The sequence below is a fragment of the Trachypithecus francoisi genome, unplaced genomic scaffold (assembly GCF_009764315.1).
Source record: "Trachypithecus francoisi isolate TF-2019V2 unplaced genomic scaffold, Tfra_2.0 Lachesis_group13, whole genome shotgun sequence".
Taxonomy (NCBI): Eukaryota; Metazoa; Chordata; class Mammalia; order Primates; family Cercopithecidae; genus Trachypithecus; species Trachypithecus francoisi.
In genome coordinates, this window is record NW_022681458.1 from 77,968,213 (window position 1) to 77,985,937 (window position 17,725).

Consider the following 17,725-nt stretch of genomic DNA (forward strand, 5'->3'; position numbering starts at 1 on the left):
TTTGGTTTTTGGATTTGAGTGGGGTTGCCTGTTTTGCTCAGTGTTCTTCTGTGGGGTGCTTTTTCTTTTTTTTTTTTTTTTCCGCTGCTTCTCAAATTTTAGTGCTTATGAATCACCTGGGATCTTGTTAAAATGCAAATACTGATTCAGGAGGTCTGGAATGAGCCCTGAAAGTTTGCATTTCTAACAACCTCCCAGGTGATACTGATGCTGCTGGTCTGAGACCACACTCCTAGCAGCAAGGTTTTAGAGAACAAATGCATTCTGGTCAGTTTTGATTATACATTCAACCTCAGAATTAAGCACTTCTCCAAGTTATTAACCTATCACAGAGTAATATGACCTAGTGATTTCCCATGACCAGTTTTAAATCTCATGGATTTCCCAGAGAAGAAATAGCTGTTCATGATTCCACTTTGTGTTGAAAATCAGAAACATTCCTCTGCCAGCTAATTTCCCTGAACTCTTCTATCTGTACAGACTTTCTTTCTTTCCTTTTGTAAAGTTAGAGATTCCTGCAGTCGCTGCTTCCTGTGGTGTGTTCCGCTGTACACAAATGTGAGGGATGACTGTGTGTGAATGAAGCAGGAATCATTGTCTTGTTCTCTTTTATCTTCTCTAATGGCTATGGAAGCTCAAACCAACATTCTCCCCTTTGTTGAGCTACCCTTATTTGAAAGCTGGATGAGGAATACATTTCCAAAAGCCAATCTTTGCTAACTTTTTTCTCTCTCAGATTCCTTGAAATGGTGGTTAAAGAGAATCGGAAGTTTAAAACAGGACTTTATTTATATTATTGGAAGTTAAATTATACACAAAATTTTCACTTCTCAAATTAAATAAAATTGTATCCAGCTCCTGGTTAATTAAAGATATAGTAACTTAGATTTCTTTTTCTCCTTTTATTTTTGTGACATCATACTGAGCTTCTGCTAGTCATAAGTTTTTGCCCAAGGTATCAATTATATAATATAAACAAACAAAAAAGATAATGCAAAAATATGTATCCATTTCAATACTTTTTTTTTTTTTTTAAGGAACCGCGGCATTTGCAGTTTTTCAGCGAATTTGGCAATAGTGATATTTATGTGTCACTGGCAGGCAAAAAAAAACATGGAGCACCGACTAACTATGGATTCTGCTTTAAGGTACAGGCTTAATATTTTGATAGATGAATAAAGCAAGCCTCAGCCTTTTAGGTAAGCTTGAGTTTCTTTTAATTTCTTTTGAAAAGAGACAGCTTTCTCTTATATATAGGAGAATTTTAGTGACTTTTATTTCAACAGGTGTTACTTCAAGATATGCATTAACGATAAACAATGTGCTGTGGCCTTCTAGCCTAACAAAGCGGGAGGGCCCCGAGACCTGAAAATGCTCTGTGCAGAAGAAGAGCAGAGTAGGACGTGCTGGGTGACCGCGATTAGATTGCTTAAGGTAATCTTGCCGGAGGCATGAATTTCTATTAAATGCTGTGAGTACCATAAAAGTTAGAAAATATCTGTAATTCAGAACATGAAGTCTCACTGGGTGGCTACATGAGAAAGAAGAAAAATAACCACCAAATGTGTATATTTTTAAAATTCTAAATGGTAAACATTTTGGAGTAGAATTGGATAACCTAATACATTTCTCTTTTGTGTGTGAAGTATTCCATTTCTAGAAATGTTCTGATTTTTACTTTTGTGAAGGTATTACATAGCCAGTATAACTGAATGAAATGTCTCCTATACAAGACTAAGTCTGCATTCTTAAAATGTTGTCAACAATCCAAGGTAAAGTGTATTTTAAAACGTGCCCACCCTTGTGATATTTAATGTAACTGTTTTGTGTTTGATTTGTGTTTTATAAATTGCTTTCTAGTTTAATAAGCATGACTGAAATTACTGTACAATTTTACTATGAATATATTTTTTAAACATCTACTCTTGTGCTAAGTAGAAATTACAACTTCCGTAAGCATAATTATTTGTTGCTGCTGAGCGATTTTGAAATGAGTAACAATATTCTAAAGGTAGACGCTCATAGGAAATAAAAGCAGAACTGATTTCTTCCAGAATGTATAGAATGCACATTTATTTTCAAAAACTGTTTGCCAGTAAATTGAGCAAAACTTAAAATGTATACTTATAACAATTATCAACGATTTCCTTTTATTTGTTTCTTTGTTTTTTTTTTTTTTTTTTTTTTTTTGAGACGTAGTCTCGCTCTGTCGCCCAGGCTGGAGTGCAGTGGCCGGATCTCAGCTCACTGCAAGCTCCGCCTCCCGGGTTGACGCCATTCTCCTGCCTCAGCCTCCCGAGTAGCTGGGACTACAGGCACCAGCCACCTCGCCCGGCTAGCTTTTTGTATTTTTTAGTAGAGACGGGGTTTCACCGTGTTAGCCAGGATGGTCTCGAACTCCTGACCTCGTGATCTGCCCGTCTCAGCCTCCCAAAGTGCTGGGATTACAGGCTTGAGCCACCGTGCCCAGCCAATGAGTTCCTTTTAAAGATACTGATTTGGTATCACAGTTAGGGAGGAAATTACAAAATTTTGTTGTTGTTGTTGTTGAAAAGATACAATCCAAGCAATGTGCCTGTCCACATTAGTTAGTATTGCTGCTGCTGAAGCCAACAAAATACATAATTTATCGTTATTACTAAATTTTTGGTTTAAAATAAGAGCATTTAACATTTTCTAAGGTACTCTTTATAATTTATGCCTAGGCACTAATATAATTTGCCAATATAATGATTATGCATTTTACATGTGTGTTATGTATATGTAATCCTTTTCTTACTACAGGAAGATTTAGATTATTAACAATGAGTGTACTAAAACTAGCTTTTCAATATAGTTAGAAATGAAAATCAGAGCAGCTGGAGCATTGTGAAGTCCTTAGGTTCCCCCATTTCATTTACCCTGAAGAAGCGGATGCAGTAAACTTTTCAATTGATTTGTAGTTTGCATATTTTCCAGGTGTACTTTTTTTCTTCTGCCTTTGCCATTTTTACCTTTTCTGCTCTCTGTTGACTTTTTCCTAGCATCCGACTTAAGAGAGATCAGGGTAAAGAAGGACAGAATGTCATAATCAGAATTATTATCATACCAGGTTTAGAAGAAAGTTTTATTTTGTGTTCTTACAATTTTTAAATTGAGGTAAAATTCACAAAATATAAAATTAATCAAACTATTGTTAATGTGAATAATTCATTGGCATTTAGTGCATTCAGTTCCAAAACATTTTAATCACCTCAAAAGCAAACTCCATACCCATTAAGTGTTACTCCCAGACCCTATCAATCACTAGTTTGCCTCTGTCTGTGTAGATTTACCTATTGTAGGTATTTCATATAAATGGAATCATACAGTATGTGACCTTCTGTTTCTGACTTTTACTTAGCATAATGTTTTGTGTTTCACCAACGTTGAAGCATATGTTAGTGCTTTATTCCTTTTTATGGCCGTGTACTATTCCATTGTATGCATAGCCCTCTATATCTATCTATATGTTGGATAAACACTGTCTATCCATTTTTTCACTGATGGACATTTAGGTTGTTTCTACCTTTGACTATTGTGAATAGTGCTGCTATGAATATGTGTGTATGTATTTGTTTGAGTACAGGTTTTCAATTTTGGGGGAATACATGTAGTAATGAAATTGCTGATTATGTGGTAATTCTATGTTTAGTTTTTTGAGAAATTGCCAAAATGTTTTTCCACAGTGGCTGAAACATTTTGCATTCCTACCAGTAATGCATGAGAGTTCCAATTTCTTCATATATTTGTCAGTGCTTGTTATTTACTTTTTTTGGTTCCTGTTCTTGTTAATTATGGTCATTCTAGTGGATGTGAAGTGATATTGGAAGAAAGTTTTAAAAAGTCATTTAAATGAAGCTTTTTGTTTAACTGTGAAATTTACATTCTTTTGCTGTTTTGGCAGATAGCCACCATGTTTACTTCTTTATGAGAAGTTTGCTTGTTTTTCAAATATTCTGCTGTTAAAATCACCTGAGAAGCTTTCTGAATTTACATGTGGTCCCCGCCCCATCCTTAGGGATTCTGAATAAGAACTACTAACTTTGTCCAGCCGTCCAATTTTACAGATAAAGAGGCTGGTACTCTTTGGAAGGCTCTACTCCATCAAGAGTTATGGTAGAGAAAATTACCTTGTGGTTTTTGGTTTTCTTTGTTTTCAAAACTGGAAATCAGGCTAGGCTGCAAGGGGGATGTTCTTCAACCTTGTTAACTCATCTTCCTCTCTTCCTCCCTTGGGCTTAAAGTTTGACACCCAATACAGAAGCAGGTGGTAAGCCTACTTCGTTTAATCAACATTTCACTTAATCTGAGAAACTATTGGTTTTTACCAGGATACATCAGTATTTTTATTAGCATTAGAAGGAAAAAAAATGATGCCAATAAAATAATGACATGATGCTTTCATATCACTTATATTTTTTGTTTTATTTATTGAGATAGTTATGTTAGGTTTATTTAAACCTAGATTTTGTAATTTAATCACTTTTGTTTGCACACACTCAGATATATATATACACACACACACAGACATAAGTGTATTTTACACATACACATATATGTGCATTAAGTATATACACACATAAATATAAAATAAAATGTATAAGTAGAATGCATTAATTGAGGTATCTTTAAAACTTCTTCGTATTCTAAGCCTGGCTTTTCTGAATCATTTTCATCTCAGAGTCACAGATACCTGTATTTTCCATAGGATATGGCATGGGGCTGTGTTCCACTAATATTGCGTGTGTAAGTTTTGATGCTGGTGATTTCTTAATCCCACCAAAGGTATCAGGCAATGACAAATCACTAGGTCCATAGTGAATATAAGATGTTATAGATTATAGGATGCAGTTAAATTTATAGATGTTAAATTTTGAAATGCACATCTAAAAATGGATGAAATACACTAAAAACTTTCTTTAATTCTTCCGTTTCCATGATGCTTAGTTCCTGGAAGAATGTTCCCTTCTCACTATTTTTTCTCACCTTATTGTTCTTAAGGCATCTTTCAATCACAGATTCCCAGTTGAAAGATGCTTCATTGTGTTGGTTTTCTATAACTGCTGTAACAAATTACCACCAGGGTAGTGACTTAAAGCAACATAAATTTATTGTTCTTTAGTTCAGAAGCCTGAAATGAGTCTTGCTGGATTAAATCAAGGTGTTGGCAGAGCTGCATTTCTTACTGAAGGCTCTAGAGGAGAATCCAGTTACCTTGTTTTTTGGCAGCCTTTAAAATCTGCCCAGACTTCTTGTCTGGGGGCCCTTTCAATGTCTTCAAAGCCAACACTGTAACACCAAGTATTTCTCACACTGCCATCTCCCTGGTTCTGCCTCTTCTGCCTCTCCCTTCCACTTATTAAGGCCCCTTTTGATTACACTGGGCCCACATAGATAATCCAGGATCATCACCCCACCTCACAATCAGCTGATTGACAACCTTAATTCCCTTTTCCCATGTAGCTTAATATAGGCTCTGGAAATTAGGATGTGGACATCTTTGGGGGACCATTATTCCACCTACCACATCCGTGTTTCCTGTTCATTTCAATAATGACGAAGCTTTTCCAGGTGAGACTGAAGAGGGAGGAGGCATCTTTGAGGTCCCTTATGTGGAATCTATGAGAACCCAAACAGGAAAGAGATGATATGATCTCTTTTACACTATAAAATATCCAGATCACAGGAATCCAGGGCTTACTCCAGGTCTTACAACACAGACACACCTGTGGCATTCTAATGGTGGAGTGAGTTGGCTTCCCTGGCAATTTCTTGTCAGCAGGGCTCCTCCTGTTGGATCCCCCTGGCTGGTGCAGCTGGGCTTACCAGATGGTAGAAGTGTCTCCAACATGTACTTTGTTTTCTTGTGTTGTCTACTGTGTTATTTCCAGAGTTTACCATTGTACTTAGTGGGGATGAACAAGGAGATATTATCTTGGCTGAACTGGGAGTGCCCTCTTTTTTCATCACACACCACTTGTTAGATACAACCTCCCACCAAGAATTTGGCCACTTGTTTTATTCTTATGTCCTTTTCTTTTATATGTACGTTAAGTCTTCATATGGATCAGATGGAGACTCTCTTTTTCTCTTTGGATAAATTCTAATTACACATAGAATTATAGAATATCTGAGACTTAGACAATGGGAGATTTTCTTATGTGTAATGTGCTAGTTACATGTTGTCTCTTTTCCTTCCCTTTCAATGAGAACTCTGCTAGGTCCTCCCTAACATATTTTGGTCCCCTATCTGCCCCGCCATAGGATGGGGAAATGTTAAGGTGACCCCCGCCCTACCTCTTGTCCAGAGTTAAATGCCTACTAAAGACCTCCAGCAGCACAGAGGCAACTACCTAACACTGCAGGTACCAGGGACAATACATCTTTGAAGAAAACAGACTTATTAGTAGGTAGCAGGCTTTTCAATGCAGATAAATAAAAGGTGGCCAGGCAGCATGTTTCTTGTGAAAATGTTGGTTTGAGGTTATTATATATTCTCCAAAATGAATTTGACTAGGAATTAAGCTCCTCTGCCTTCTTTTTAAAGCTATTGTAGGCTTAGAGTTGATTTGAAATAAATTTCATTAGGTCCCATTAATGTCAATCAAACCTTAAATTAAAAAATAATTTTTAGAAGTTGGGGAATAATTGGATAAGAAGTCAACACAGAGAATTTTAAATGAGTGTGGGTTTGCCTTCATGTTAAAAGCAAAATCTTGAAAACAGTGACTCCTCTAGACCCCCTCTGATTTTTTTTTTTTTTTTTTTTGCCTAATTACCAAATATATCCATTGTGCTAAAATTGCTTTTAAGGATATAGTCTTTAGTAGAAAAACGGCTCTGTTGGAATGTTTAAATAGAATTTATCCTTCGGGTAAGATTTGCTTCCATGGTGTCTATTTAATCTCTTTCATATAGAACCTAACTTTTAAGTTCATTATGGCTCTATGAAATGGACAGAATTGCAGAATATAGGGGAAAAAAGGCTGTTTATTCCATTGTTTTCTGTTTCTTTTCTTTCTTTTTTTTTTTTTTTTTTCACAAAGTGACTTAAACCTGAATTTGGAGATTAGCTTCCAAATTCAGATGTGGAAAACTCCAGGACAAGTTTGGTCTTGGCAGTTGGCATTCTTACTGTTTTTCAAACTAATAATCCAGTTATAATCCAGACCTGTTTTCCAATTCTGTCCTGCCAGCTCAATCCATGTGATGCTGCCTCCTGAAAGTGAAGACACTGAAATTCTTATCTTCTGCCACTTACATTGGACCTTGAAACCTTTTGTTTGAAATCAGCTTGATTCCCCACTATTTTGGTTTCCCTGAATTTGAAGTAAAACATTAATAATGGTATTAATAGTTTTGATATGAGGATGCTATATTGTCGATAATTTTCAACATAGGGCCATGTTTATGGATTTACCAAAGAGGGAAAGTAAATCATTAGTCATTCGTCAGAGAGGTACAATGAATTTGGCACAGTGTTGCTTAGCATGCGTGTGAAGTTTTTGGAATCTTTGTACCAGAAAGCACATCACCCTTCCCAAGTGAGTTTTTTTTTTTTATCATGAGGCAGTGTACTACTCCAGATAGTTGTGGTACAATTTGTTGCTAAGAATAATGAGTAGAAATGTCAGCTCCAGAACTCTGTACAGATGAGCTGGACTTTTAAGTTGTAGGTCTAAGTAAAAGACTTCAATTGTCTTTTTAAATGTATTATTGCAGGGCACTAAAAGTTTATCTTTCAAAATTTTGGTTGCTTTACTTGTTTGCTTTAATTCTTTTTATATTTATATTGTATAATTGATGAAAGTGTTGATTTTCATAGATTATCAGATTAGTAAAAGTGGTGGGAATGTGTTTTATTTATTTATTCTGCAGTATGGCATGCAGCTGTACCAGAATTATATGCATCCATATCAAGGTAGAAGTGGCTGCAGTTCACAGAGCATATCACCTATGGTAAGGACCAAATTCTTGAGCCTGTATTTTATTTTACATTTGCATTATATTCACTTAAATTACACTACATAACAATATTTTATAATAATTTACATTACTTTCTGTTGATTAAGTAATTCTTTGGCACCATTCTAGTATAATGTTACATTGAATTTTTTATTCTTGGATTTTATTTGCTTGCAACCTATGTGATAAAATCATATCATAATACATAAAGTATTTAATAAAACATATAACAGTATATGTTAAAGTTTTAAATATTTGAAAGAATTATGTGTCTTTCTCTGTCATTACAACATTTGAAGATTAGATCTTAAAAATATAATTTACAGAACATATTCCTTGGCATTTTAGATTATGTTTTGTTAATTATTGGTTTTGATTGTGGTTTCATTTTTTATTTTAATACTGATTCTGGGATTGTCACAATGTAGTATAAAGATGCCAGTGATTTGGAATTTTAAAAGCTACAGTATACACATGTGAGCTCTTTTGCATTTTGGCTTTCTAACAGTAATTTTTTTAAGTTCCAGGTCCTTTAAAAGCAGACTGCTTTCCAGGAAACCCAAAAACCGCAAGCCAAAATATAGGTCGTGTGTTACATTAACTCTAGCACTGCTTTTCAGACTTATACTAAATGTAACTTGGATATTTATTTGCAGACACACACAGGCACATCTTTTTCCTTCTTTAGGATCTAATTTTAATTTCGTGTGCATTAACATAAGAAATGCATTTCTGAACTTAAGATTTATGTTCTGCTATTTTTGCTGCACTCCTTAAGATAGAGTATATTAGGAATTCCGATGTATGCACATGTGTTACAAATCAGTTAATGTGCATTTTTTTAAAATCTACATTTTCACTTAGGTTAAAAATATGCTCTTCATGGATGTGACCAGGGAAGGTGCATTTACCCCATGTGTAATATAGTAGATGAAATGCTCAGTTCTAGGAATGAAGCATGAAATAATGTTGATTATGAAACCTGATAGACTATATAGAAAAAGAACCCCAATTTTCTAGTTGCATCGCTTTAAGTTATGGAAGAATAACTTTTCATCTTTGTGTGGTATTATTTTTAAGTTCTAAAATAAGAAACTAAGGAACACAGTGAATTTTTATAAAAGCAATCATGTTAAGATGAATATTTTTACATTTTCTCAGCTTACTTTTATCTTTCATTTCATATGTATATAAGAATAATAATGAATTTTATTATATTAATCCTTTCCTAAAGTCCTCCAAATTTCTTTTAGAGTCCGAAGTTATTATGATGAACATGTTAATAGCAGCCAAATATTTGGAGGCAATTATTGTTTAGTGTCCTCTTAACCATAGGAAACATGGTTATAAAGGAAGTTCTTTGTATTCTCATCACCTTCAGCATACATGTGTGGTATTACCCTTGCCTTTTTCCATTGAAAGTGATGCTGCTGTTGATCAAGATGTGGATGACGGTTTAATTAGTGTGACTTTCCTTGTTCAGCGCCAGGTAAAGGAAGAGATACTCCTTGAGTGAGTTTGGTTGGGAATAGTGGTTGTAGGATGCAGGTGCCCGTGTGGTAAAGACCTATCCTGTCTGGCAGTTGTCATAATCAGATACAGTAGTATGTGAGCATTACATCTTTAATATTATTAATTTACATGAAGGAAACTTAGAAGTTTTGGGAAGTAGTTGTGTTGACTTTGGTGTCTGTATAAAATCTCACTTTTCCAGATTATTTGGGAAGAATCAGGGACCTAAAAGATGCCAGTAATCTTTACTAGCCTTTGTTGCTTTTCATCCAGGCACTATTTTCAGCGATTAACACTTAAGTTTTTACTATACATTTTAGTGTAAAACTTTAGTTATATTTTTAAAGGAGCAATATTCTTTTCTTTCTTTTCCTTACTTTTCCAGGTATACATTTTGAGAAAGGAAATGAGAAAAAAACTCAAACCGTAATGAACGTCTTAGCTATATGTAGCATGTAACAGCCACCCTATCAGCCTTTGAAGTGAAAATCAGTCAGCAGCAGACATTTCAGGAAACCAAATATATTTGGTCCTTTTTAGGGAAAACAAAAGATTCATTTAAAGGAACATTTATCAATATTGCCCTGGCCAGAGTGAGGGGATGGAGGTTTGGGGAAGGCGAGTCTACTCAAGCTCTTTTTATTCTTCACTTTTGACCTGAAGATAAACATTCTAAAATGCAATTTCTTCACTGTATTTCCCACTCTATGGAACGTAAAAGAACCCTACACCAGACATATCTGTTACTGCTTTTACCATAAGCTGCCTGTGTGACTTTGGTCAAGTCACTGGTATCCTGCAGTGTAAAATGAGGGTGATGGTTGTATAATCTAGAAACCATTGCATTTCTGATGTCTGTAGCTTTGTATAAAGCAAATGAGAGAATAATATCTGAAGAAATTTTGTGCCTTGTTGCTAATGGTGGCACTGTAGGTTTATCTAAATCCTTCAAATGGGATGATACTGGTTGTCACCTAGCCAAACTGCCTGAAAAACTATTTTATGTGCAGCCTCACTAAGAATGAGTAGATGTGATCTCAAAGTGTGGGCTGGATAATCCAGGGTATACCCAGACCTATTTTTTTTTTTTCTTAAAATGAAAGTCATGCCATTAAAATCATGGACCCCATCTTTAGGGCCTGCCCTGTTCATCTCCTAAGAAGGAAGAGCTAGAAAAGGGGACAAGTGTTGGAGAAATATAACCAACTCTGAATGTTATCAACATTGCTTTTCTATGTGAAAGAAACTGAGCTGAAAATGACCTTTTGAGTTTGTCAGACTCTGCTTTACTTCCATTTCTTTGTCCGCCAATGATAAACTATTAATTTTTCATCCACTACCTGCCATTCAGTAGAAAACATTTGCTTTAGTCCTGTGTTTTCCCTTAATCTAGTTAATGTAGCAAATGATAACGTTCCTTATTTGTAGTGTCGTCTTCTTATGTATGTCAAGTAAATAGGGAACACAGGATCTTGTTTTATTTCCTGGCCTGCTATACTAGAGAGAGAAAAATAGGACAACTGATTATGTTTATTTTTTTATTAATATAATGGTATTTTTATGTTGCCAGGGAGTTGAGATTACAGAACCTACCTTGACATGTAAAGGGAGAGATATTATAAGCATAAAGCTGTTATGATTGAGGAAACTTACTCTGCAGTTTGGGCAGGTGGATGCTTTTCATTAATGTCAGCAAAGCACAAGTATATCCGACTGGTCTGCAGACCTGCACAGAAGCTCACGGGGTGAGAAGGGCAAACTAAGGTGTGACAGCAAATAGAGATTACAGAGACAGCATCTGTGTGGAAAGAGCAGCTGTCAGTTAGAAAGGCTCCTATAACAAATGAAAGATTGCATGCCAGATCTCTAGAAATACAGATGAACCATAATAAGATTGTAGACCACTACAGCATAGTTTGAAGAGAAAATTACGAATGCTAATAAAGTGGAATATGTGATGCAGTGATAAAGGAGTCCTAATGTTTTTTGTGGATAAGGTTTTGTTTGAAGCCCACATTTGACTATAGTCTATGTAACCAAGCCAGGTATAGCGGAATCCACATAAAGAGAGATAAAATGTTTTTAAGCCAGGGGGCCCCAGATGCAGTCTGGCTAGTAGTTTACTATTATAACTCTACTTTGGGTTTTGCTCTTCTATTAATTAGTAGAAAATAACTGTTATTTTCCATGGGTGTCTTTAAATTTTTTTCTTTTGGAGAATTTTAATTCCTTCTTGATGTTGTATGCACTGAGTGGGATTCTTGACTAGGGATTTTGACAATGGTCTTTCTTAAGATTCATGACCTGTGGGATGGCATACTTGTTAAAAGATGATTGTAAAGTAGAGCCCCAAACAAAGAAGGAAAATAAGATCCAGGTTTTGCATATTTTACTTTCAACTCAAAGAATATAAATACAAGAAGTAATTAGCAAAGACAATGACTTTATCACTTATTTAAACTAAGTTCTTTAACGTTGCCTTCTATGAGTTTATATTCAGGCTATTTTTGCGCCTGCATGTGGCCAAGTGTATTCTCACAAGATGAAAATGTGTTCATATGTTAAATCATGGAAATTTTAAGATTATGGAATTATCGGGATTATTCTTTCTCTAAATTTTATTTTCTAAGCAAGATGAAAGTTGATGTGATAAACTTTTAAAATACGTATTCTAGTTTGCTCCATAATAAAACTCATTAAAAATATTAGTATTATTTCTCAAGAGATGTATGTCAATCTAAGTTGTAACTTTCATGCATCTTGAATCTTAAAAACTAGTTGCTTCATAAGTAGATGGATTTGACATTTAATTGATGACTGATGGATCTCAAAGCTTAATGGAGAGATCAATTCAGAAACAATGTATCTTTTTAACCATAGGAAGAGCTATTCCTTCCTAAATGGAAGTTCCCTTTTTACTAGAGAATATGAAAAGATAAGTTTGTTTTAGAAGGAAGACATACCTTAAAAGCTTTTAGTCTGTTTATTCAACTCTTCAGTTACCTTAACAAATTACCATTTAGCTTATTTAACAAAAATATTTTATAGCGCCATTGTATCTTGAATATGTATTTTCACTTTAAATTTTCTGCTAGCCACTTTGGGCACCGCCTTCTAGAATGGAAATGTACTGCCAGAAAAACACTGAGAGAAAAACACTAAAATTGACAAGCACTTTCTATTTCTTTGAAAGATAACTTTCAAATCATATTTTCATGATTCAAATGTGTTTCTTTTTTCCAGAGAAGTATATCAGAGAATTCCCTGGTAGCAATGGACTTCTCAGGCCAGAAAAGCAGAGTTATAGAAAATCCCACCGAAGCCCTTTCCGTTGCAGTTGAAGAGGGACTCGCTTGGAGGGTACAAGTAGCTTCATGTTCTTCAAAATATTTATGATTTCAGTTTGTTTCACCAAAAAACTTGAGCTCTGTTTTCCCCTTCCTTGCTCAGAAAAAAGGATGTTTACGCCTGGGCACTCACGGTAGCCCCACTGCCTCTTCTCAGAGCTCTGCCACAAACATGGGTATGTCTGTTCATAGTCATTGCCACTGAGTAGACGGATAGACGTGGAAAGGACATGTAATGAGATTGCAGTCATCTCAAACAAAGCTTTGCATTCATCCATCTTATTTCTTTAGCTATCCACCGGTCCCAGCCATGGTTTCACCACAAAATTTCTAGAGATGAGGCTCAGCGATTGATTATTCAGCAAGGACTTGTGGATGGGTACGTTTGGTATTTTTAATTTTGAGTACTTGTGATTTGGATTTCTCCTATAAGCAGTAATTATTTATTCCACAGCCACAAAGGGTTCTTGATTTGGGCTTATCATAAAACAGAAGTGACATTGTTCTGTAAATGAGGTTGTCATTGTATTCTAACAGTATCTGTATTATACCTGGTACATAGTGTGTGCCTGGTATTTTTATAGAAATGAATATAACAGAATAGAATATCTTGTTCTTAACCAGCGATCACTAATGTTACCCATTATGTGCTGATTCTAGCATCTCAGATATCAATTGATGGGGGGAAAATGAACTTGTTTTTAAGTGTCAATATTTTGATTTGAACATGTAATTATGATTTCAAAGTATGGTTTATATTGTGACATTATGTCACCTGTTGTATATTTTTAGGCATGATACAATGTGTATTAAGTAAAAAACTGTTTCGTATGTGTTTTGAACACCTATTTTTTTTCTGTTTACATCCCTATTGTCCTTTCTCTACATTTTAACATCTTAAAGTAATATAAACCTGTGAAAAGAGTAGCTTTCAACTGTTTCTCATGTTGTCTTTTAGTGGGGTACCATGGAATTCAAAAGAGAAATATAAAATGTATTATGAAAGGTTTATAATGTGAAGAATTTTATTTTTCTCAAATTACTCGATGTTTCAGATATTTTCTATAATACTGGCTGAATTCCCTTTCCAAATGCAGTACAAATGAGGGAGGTTGTATTGTGGTTTAGATGAGAAGTGAAATCATTATCAATTTAAACAAGTGGTGATGGAATCTTTTATCTTCAAAAGTTGACTTCAGATAATGACAAGGTTTCAAGGTGATTTAATACTGAAATTTGGATAAAAATGCTTCTTCACATGGAAGATTATTAATAGCAAGTCAGCATTTCCCCAGACTGTAAATAAGATATTTTAATATGTTTCTTTGCATGGAGTGCAGTCTTTTTGGATATAAATTTGAACAATCAGTAGAATTACAATCTGATGAAACCAAGAAAATAAATGAGTCACAAAGAATTATTAAAATGTTTTGAAGGATTATAATTTTCTTTATTTCTGAGCCCAGTATTTATAAAGTGAATGAAATGATCGTATAAAAATGATAATATTTTATTTTTAATATTTTTGGTATTCTTTTGGTGAGGTGTGATGGTGCCAAGTGATCCACTAGGTGGTAGTGGTGATCTACTTGAGACTGGGAAGAGACTTACAGCTTGATTTCCCAGTGAAACGCCCCTTTGTCCCATTTCCCAGTGATGTAATGTCGGAATCTCACACAGTGCAAATGAAATGGATAACCTCGTCAGACATCTGTGATGCTTTAAATTTGGCTGCCTCTTGGCCCAGGCACAGTGAGATTCGTATTGGATTCACCAGTGGGGATCATTTACACAGTGTGTTTACCAACAATTAATACAAAACTGGTTTTGCATTGCACTGCCAGTAAGTAAGAATCTACTTCTGGCAGTATTTTTCTCTTAGGCCATTAGAGGTCATGTCTTGTTTTTCTAGCCTGACATTATAGAGGCTTTTCTGCTGCATTCTTCAAGGTTAAAGTATGTGTTGATCGGATGGTTTTTTTTTTTTTTTTTTTTACTTAGAGTATTTTTTTTAAATATTTGATAAATAATTTCAAGATTTTTTAAAAACAATATATTCATTTCTTTCTTGCTATTGTGTATGTAACAGTTAAAACCAGAATCAAAAGAAAGGGTATCCAGTATAGAAGAGGGGGTTGTAATAAAATAAAATTTCAGGCCAGGTGTGGTGGCTCATGCCTGTAATCCCAGCACTCTGGGAGGCTGAGGCAGGTGGATCACTTGAGGTCTGGAGTTTGAAACCAGCCCGGCCAATATGGTGAAACCCCGTCTCTGCTAAAAATGCACAAATTAGCTGGGCATGGTGGCATGTGCCTGTAGTCCCAGCTACCTGGGAGGCTGAGGTGGGAGAATTGCTTGAACCCAGGAGGCGGAGATTGCAGTGAGCCGAGAGCATTCCAGCCTGGGCGACAGACTGAGACCCTGTTTCAAAAGAAAAAAAAATTCATTCTAAATTCTTACCTTCTTTCAAAGCTTAACATGACCCAGAAGGTAAAATAACAATATGCAAATGCCTTAATCTTTAGGCAAAATAGTTGCATGTGAATACCCAGTTTCCCAGTGCAAAGAGAATGTAGCACCAATTGTTGATGCAGACATAACAGTGTATTGTTTATTGTGATCAAACAATCTGACAAATGGGTCATGTATTTAGCCTATTAAAATTACATTAGCACCAATGTCAGCTTTATAGCACAGATTATGTTATACCATATTGATTGCCAAGTTGGATAATCCCACCCATTGAATACATAGTAAAGGAGTCCCCATCTACACTTACGCATACACTTCTTGAATTTGTTAACACTGTAGTTCTATGAAATCCATGAGTAAATATAGAAACATTGAAATTTCTTCTCTCTCTTTAGAGTTTTCTTGGTACGGGATAGTCAGAGTAACCCCAAAACTTTCGTACTGTCAATGAGTCATGGACAAAAAATAAAGCACTTTCAAATTATACCAGTAAGTAATTTGTGATTTCACATTCGTATATTAGAAATGATCTTAATGCATAAGCTTTTGATCTTAATGCATAAGCTTTTGGAAACTTTGGTTTTCTTTTGGTCTTTTTATTAAATATAATTTGGGAGCTTGTGCTTTGACTATATTAACTTTGGCAGAAATGATTTTATGAGCCTGAATTAATATAAGAAATACAGGAATTGTAAAAATTAAATTTTCCCTTTTCTATGAAATATGACTTAGCAATATTGTATAGACCCCATGCCACCTATTGTTAAAAGGGCACTAAAGCTTCTTTCTCCTGAATTCTACTAACGGCTCTTTAGAAAACATTACTTTAAAGCCCTTTCTGCTCTCTTTTCTCAAAATTTTTTGTTTTGTTTTTAATGCCTTTGGCTAGAAACAGAGATTCTATGGAACTGGTGAAGACTGAAAGCACTCTGAACACATTTTTTAAAAGTTCTGTGATTGGGCTTCTCTGTGGCACACAACTTGCTTTGGGATTTCTGTTGCCTCTGCTGCTGTGTGTCTGTGTGGGTGTGCATGTATGTATGTAATGTGTGTAGTATATTGGAACTGGATGGTGTGGAATGAAGATTCAGTCTTTTTGGAAAGGTATTCCATAATATTGCTAAATTACTAGTGCATCCTTTTGAATTGCCTCTTTTTGGAATTATCCAAAGGCTATATAAAGTATCCTTCCCTACTTCTTTTATTTTGTGATCAATGTCCCTAGCAAATATGAATTGTTTAGTACCAGAAGACTTCCCTGACTTAAAAAAAAGACAACTGACAAAATGACATTCCATTAGCATAATATGTGATTGCTTCAGAATAAATCTACTAAGAAAATTATGTAAATATTCATTTTTGTGGCTAAGTAGATAACATTTAGAAAAGCAAATTAATTTCTCCAAGTGGGAGCATTAAAATCTTCATTTACTTTTACTCGGAATATTGTAGATTTCTTGCATTGATTCAAAATAGTCATACTGTCCTTACTAACAGAATGTTGGGAGAATAAGTACAGTAGCAATGCTTATCCAGGGATCAGCTGATATTTCTTTTATTTGCAAGTGATGTTACAATGAAGTAGAGTAGCAATGCTTATCCAGGGATCAGCTGATACTTCTTTTAAATGCAAGTGATGTTACAAAAAACAAGTAGAAATGCCATAACATTCTTTTCACTGTCTTTTAGTTTGAAAAACTTGGCAATTTTGGCATGTGGAGATAGTTTGCAATCGAATATGACTGTCCTTCTGTGTAATGTACCCTCTTTACTTATTTGTTGCTTTTCCTTCTGCAGGTAGAAGATGATGGTGAAATGTTCCACACACTGGATGATGGCCACACAAGATTTACAGATCTAATACAACTGGTGGAGTTCTATCAACTCAATAAGGGTGTTCTTCCTTGCAAGTTGAAACATTATTGTGCTAGGATTGCTCTCTAGCCAAACCAGAAGTGACTTATTAAACTATTGAAGAAAAAGGACTCAAGAAAAATAATAAAAGACCATAAATAAGGGTGAAAACGTTACCATGTGAAAAGAATGTATTTTACCTGCAAGTTATAAAAAAAATAATTTGTGCATTGCAAATAAGCAAAGATTTGGATTGACTTTACATTCATCATTTAAAATTCGTTAGTTAAAATTAAACCTTAGAAAAAAATTGACTTGGTGTGTTCTTGTGTGATTTTTACATTACTATAATATTTTCTTCAAATATGCATATTAAAACATCTATCTCCCTTATTTACTATATAGCAACATCAGAATTCTCAAACACAAAATATGAAATAAATTGGGGGTCAGAAATAATTATTTGTGCACTAAATTTCAATTATACTTTTTTTAATGTTAAGAAATATGATAATAACTTATCAATTAAAAGAAATTATCCACAACCTGTTTTT

The 17,725-nt window shown here is 34.8% G+C and overlaps 1 protein-coding gene across 5 annotated transcripts in view; it reads left to right on the forward strand.

The window, feature by feature from the left end:
• Window positions 1–17,474, forward strand: part of GRB14 (growth factor receptor bound protein 14) — a 131,859-nt gene extending 114,385 nt beyond the window's left edge. For 2 of the 5 annotated variants that reach the window (XM_033231282.1, XM_033231285.1), the window contains 8 exons: window positions 1,038–1,148; window positions 1,339–1,434; window positions 7,900–7,980; window positions 12,742–12,858; window positions 12,949–13,021; window positions 13,137–13,224; window positions 15,713–15,806; window positions 17,115–17,474. In XM_033231282.1, the coding sequence (XP_033087173.1) occupies window positions 1,038–1,148; window positions 1,339–1,434; window positions 7,900–7,980; window positions 12,742–12,858; window positions 12,949–13,021; window positions 13,137–13,224; window positions 15,713–15,806; window positions 17,115–17,261 (807 nt within the window). In that variant the 3' untranslated portion in view covers window positions 17,262–17,474. Of the gene's footprint in view, window positions 1–1,037; window positions 1,149–1,338; window positions 1,435–7,899; window positions 7,981–12,741; window positions 12,865–12,948; window positions 13,022–13,136; window positions 13,225–15,712; window positions 15,807–17,114 lie in introns of all 5 variants that reach the window. The other 3 variants (XM_033231281.1, XM_033231284.1, XM_033231283.1) reach the window with 2 other exon arrangements.
• Window positions 17,475–17,725: the final 251 nt, after the last annotated feature.